The sequence below is a fragment of the Apium graveolens genome, chromosome 3 (assembly GCF_009905375.1).
Source record: "Apium graveolens cultivar Ventura chromosome 3, ASM990537v1, whole genome shotgun sequence".
In the NCBI taxonomy this organism is placed as follows: domain Eukaryota; kingdom Viridiplantae; phylum Streptophyta; class Magnoliopsida; order Apiales; family Apiaceae; genus Apium; species Apium graveolens.
Genome location: NC_133649.1, coordinates 242,284,918 through 242,290,048, shown reverse-complemented (window position 1 = coordinate 242,290,048; position 5,131 = coordinate 242,284,918). Strand labels below are relative to the sequence as shown.

Below are 5,131 nucleotides of genomic sequence, written 5' to 3'. Positions count from 1 at the left end.
TTATATTAAAAATAAGACACCTAAAATTACTCGACTATCAATTCTATTATATTTAAAATAGGATACTTATATTATGACACTTAATATTATATCTAAAATAGGACACCTAAAATTAATCTCCTATCGATTCTATTATATTTAAAATAGGATAAAAATTAATATCATTTAACAGATATAAGGTTCGAATTCTGCCGGTAATTTATTAAAATTATAAAAAAAATTAATATTATTTAAGAGGTATAATCAAAATTAAAATTTAAAATATATATATGATAAAAACAAGCATCAACGGCTTATATAATACTAATATATACTAGTAATATATATACAGAAAAAGAGAAAAGGATGGAAATTAAAGGCAGATCCTATAGATAGCCCAATAAAAGAGAAAGGTTAGTAAAGTTGTAGCAACAGCTTTGAAATTAAGAGATTATCTATACATACAGTATTAGTACAAGTATATACCAGAATTCAGTTGTTTTTATTCATTTTTACATAAAAGAAAGATGAGAGGCGGTTTAAGTACGATCCAGCAAACACTTATGCCTGAAGCAGCCAGTGTTTTAAACCATTCAATCGCCGAAGCTGGCCGGAGAAACCACGGTCAAACGACGCCGCTTCATGTAGCGGCGACCCTTTTGGCGTCTCCATCAGGCTACTTAAGACAAGCTTGTATAAGGTCTCATCCAAATTCATCTCACCCTCTTCAGTGTAGAGCTCTGGAGCTGTGTTTTAGTGTTGCGTTGGAGAGATTACCAAGTTCTAATAATATGTCACCTGGTGACGAACCCCCGATTTCTAATGCTTTGATGGCGGCTTTGAAACGTGCTCAGGCTCATCAGAGGAGAGGATGTCCTGAGCAACAACAGCAACCGCTTCTCGCGGTTAAGGTTGAACTAGAGCAGTTGATTATTTCGATTCTTGATGATCCTAGTGTTAGTCGGGTTATGAGGGAAGCTAGTTTTTCTAGTCCTGCTGTTAAGGCCACAATTGAGCAGTCGTTGAATTCGACGATTAGTGGTAATGGAAATACCACTGCCATCGGGGTTGGATTCAGGTCCAATCTGAATCCAACCCCGATGGCGACATCTGTATCCAATCGGAATTTGTATTTGAATCCGAGGTTGCATCAAGGAATTTGGGTAATCGAGTTGGGAGTAATAGTAGTGATCAAAGAAATGAGGATGTTAAGAAAGTTTTTGATATTTTGTTGAGGAGTAGTAAAAAGAGGAATCCTGTTTTGGTCGGTGATTCGGAGCCGGAGATTGTGATCAAGGAGGTTTTGAAGAGAATTGAGGGCGGTGAATTTCGTGAAGGAGTGTTAAAGAATGTTGAAGTGATCCGGATAGATAAGGATCTTGGTTTGGATAAAAGTCAAATTCCAGCAAAGATTGAAGAATTGGGAGGAATTATTAAGAGTCGAATCGGGGATCTCAATAGTGATAGAGGGGTTATTCTTAATCTGGGTGATCTGAAATGGCTTGTTGAGCAGCCGGCCGGGATTGGAGTTCCGGGGCCGGGTGGGGTGGTTCAGCAACAACAGGTTGTTTCGGAGTTTGGTCGTGTAGCAGTGGCAGAGATGGCTAAGCTTATTTCCAGATTTAGTGATCGTCGGATTTGGTTGATTGGAACTGCAACATGTGAGAGTTATTTGAGGTGCCAAGTTTATCATCCATCAATGGAAAATGATTGGGATTTGCAGGCTGTTCCAATTGCTTCAAGATCAATGTTTCCAAGGTATAACTTTAATTATATTTCTTTAATACTCATAGCTTTCTTACTTTCATATCTGTAAATGATATAGTTATCCTTAAGATCAGCCCTTGATTCAAGTAGTTGTCGTATTTTGCTTTAGTTAAAATGTGGATGAATTTTTTATTTTCTAAGAGCATCAGTTTTACCTGTATGTTGGCAAATTGATTTAACATCTAGTTTTGTACAAAGACCGAGCATATAATAATATTGGGTAAGTATGTTGTCTGTGTGTATTTTTTATCCCAGATTCCAAGCAGCATGTCTGGTTTCACCTCTTCGCTGAATTTAAAACTCTTACTTTATATGTCTTCCATCTATGATCTATTTTGTGGTGCATTCCCTTGAACACCTCTAGAAATCTGCTTATACAAAAGATTTGGGTGCTCCCTGTTTTCATTTGATCTAATACATGAAATTATATATCTTTTTTTATAGGCTTGGGAGCAATGGAATTCTTAGCAGTTCAGTTGAGTCTTTGAATCCATTAAAAAGCTTTGCAATCTCAGCAACTCCTGCACCAAGGTATATGTCGGAGAACACAGATCCTGCTCGAAAAGTGACATGTTGCCCTCAATGTTCTGCGAATTATGAACAAGACCTTGCAAAACTAGTCGCCAAGGAGTTTGAGCAGTCATCTTCTGAAGTTAAAACCCAAGAAGCTCAGCCAGGCTTACCACAATGGTTGAGAAATGCCAAAACCCTTGGTAGTGAGATTAAGACTACAGATCAGTTACAGGTACTAGAATTTCTATTTAGCCAAGTCATGTGCAAATAGCCTAACTAAATAATAAATCATGAGTTTAACTTATTGGTGATTTTTTTTTTTTTGCCTTACAGCCAAAGGACCAACAACTGGAGTACAAACATAAAAGTGAGGAACTGCAGAAGAAATGGAATGATATTTGCTTGCAACTTCATTCTAGTTATCATCGGAGCACTGTCCCCGAGAGAATTACTCCTACAGCTCTCAATTTGACAGGCTTGGGATTGTATAATCCAAAATTACTTGCCCGCCAGCCTTTCCAGGCTAAGTCACAGCACACAAGAAATATTGAGAATCCTTTGCAATTGAACTCGCATCAAATTCTAAGCGAACCTTCCCAAATTCAACAGACTAGAGGTCTCGGAGCATCTCTGCAATTGTATTCAAATCATAGTACCAACCAACCCTCCCAGCAGACAAGTAGCCCTCCTCGTAGTCCTGTCCGGACCGACCTGGTTCTTGGGCCCACTAAAATTGCTGAAACAATCCCTCAAAAGATGAATGATGACCCTGTTGTCAAGGACTTTCTGGGAAGCCTATCTTCTGAACCGCAAGCCAAGTTTAATCAATTGTTGAATAACAAATTTGCTGATGCGTTAGATGCGGACTCATTTAAGAAGCTTCTGAAAGGTCTAATGGAGAAAGCTTGGTGGCAACCAGAAGCAGCTTCTGCTGTGGCAACCACTGTAACACAGTGCAAATTAGGTCATGGAAAACAGCGCGGTGCTGGATCAAAGGGTAATATATGGCTATTATTTACAGGTCCAGATAGGGTCGCTAAGAAGAAAATGGCATCGGTTCTTGCAGAACATGTATCTGGGACCAGTCCGGTGAGAATCTGTCTTGGGTCTAGACGGGAAGATGAAGAAATTGATGTAGGTTTCCGTGGTAAAACAGCATTGGATCGAATAGCAGAGGCAGTTCGAAGGAGCCCATTTTCTGTAATTATGCTCGAGGATATCGATGAAGCAGATATGCTGTTACGTGGGAGCATCAAACGTGCAATGGAGAGAGGTCGACTTACTAATTCTTATGGCCGGGAGATCAGTCTTGGAAATGTCATATTCATACTAACTGGAAATTGGTCAGCTGGAAATCTGAAAAACACCGATAGTGGACGTTTCCTTGATGAAAATAATCTAGCTTCTGCTGCCAGTTGTGATTGGCAATTGAAGCTAAGTATGGCTGACAAGAGTTCCAAGCGGCGAGCAAGTTGGCTCCATGACAAAGATAGACAAACAAGGGCTAGGAAAGAAACGAATAGTGGTTTGTGCTTGGATCTCAATCAAGCAGCAGAAGCAGAGGAGGATGGCTCAAATAATTCAAGTGATCTAACTAACGACCAAGAAACCGAGCTTAGCCTTGATAACAGTCAGTTCTCTATTACATCTGTGCCGCATGAGTTGGTGAGTTGTGCTGACGCTGCGATCACTTTTAGACCTGCTAACTTTGAGCACATTCAGCGTGAAATTGAGAAAACAATTACAAAGACGTACTTGAATATACTGGATGACACATCTTCATTGGAAATACAAGGAGACGCTCTCCAGAAGATACTCGGGGGTGTGTGGTTTGGTCAAACAAGTCTACAAGATTGGGTAGAGAGAGTCTTAGTTCCAACTTTCCGCCAGCTCAAATCAAGTTGTACATTGGACAGATCAATGGCGTATAGGCTTGAGATAGATGAAACGGGTACTGGTGGAGGGAGTGATAAAGAATGGCTTCCCAGCAGAGTTTCAGTTTGAGTGAATACTGAATAGAGTACCAAAGTGAGGGGGAAGGGAAACTGTTGGGTTTTTGTGTTTGGACATGGGCACAGATGTAAATAGGGTTCAAACTATATAGTAATGATAAAATGCCAGGGGGGGGGTATACTGTTAGTAGGGGAGTGCTTAAAGAAGATACAGGTAGTAGACAATGGGAGAGGTTTATACAACATATTTAATCTTTCTCCAGCTTGCTTTATCTTTGTTAGATGTAGAAATATTTTATTTATTAATCTCTTTATGTTAATAACTGTAACACTTGTAGTATGTCAATTATATGGAGATTAATAATTAGCAGAAGCATTCCTCATTTTCTCAGCATGTTGATTTTATTTTGCTTTTAGTGCATCCCTATTTGGTAAATTGTGAATTGTGACGTGATCCTATTTATCATTTTACAAATTTATAGTATATGTCCTTTCAGTCCTCCTACACCTTATCATTTTCAGATTCAAGACAAAATGATCCACCTCCCAGCGGTCAACAATTTTATTCGTACTTTTGTTATTCAAATTAAATCAGGAGGAGTTGAGTGAGATCATACATATACGTGTATACGTCTGTATTCGTGCGTATTCTAAGGTATTTCGATGCCCTCGTGCGTAACTGTTAGTAAATTTTATTTGAATTTTTGGGTTGCAGATAGGGCTAATAACCCAATTAAACCACCTTGGGATAGAGGAGAGGACCTAAAATTTGGGGCAATCAGTTGGGGGACCAAATAAGCGAAACATACATATTATCACTAGTGTACACATGTCTATTTTATTGACTTGCCTTTCTTCTTTAATAAGTTTGGCATGGCATCAAAGTGTACAAAATTTGTTGCAAGTAGATATATGTAAAT

At 38.8% G+C, this 5,131-nt stretch overlaps 1 protein-coding gene across 1 annotated transcript; it reads left to right on the top strand.

The window, feature by feature from the left end:
• The first annotated feature begins 358 nt into the window (after window positions 1–358).
• On the top strand, window positions 359–4,594 carry LOC141713215 (protein SUPPRESSOR OF MAX2 1A-like). Its single transcript, XM_074516523.1, is given in 4 exon segments — window positions 359–1,131; window positions 1,134–1,737; window positions 2,191–2,491; window positions 2,593–4,594. Coding segments are annotated over 4 exon segments (3,201 nt in total). The 5' UTR covers window positions 359–506; the 3' UTR covers window positions 4,264–4,594.
• The last annotated feature ends 537 nt before the right edge of the window (window positions 4,595–5,131 follow it).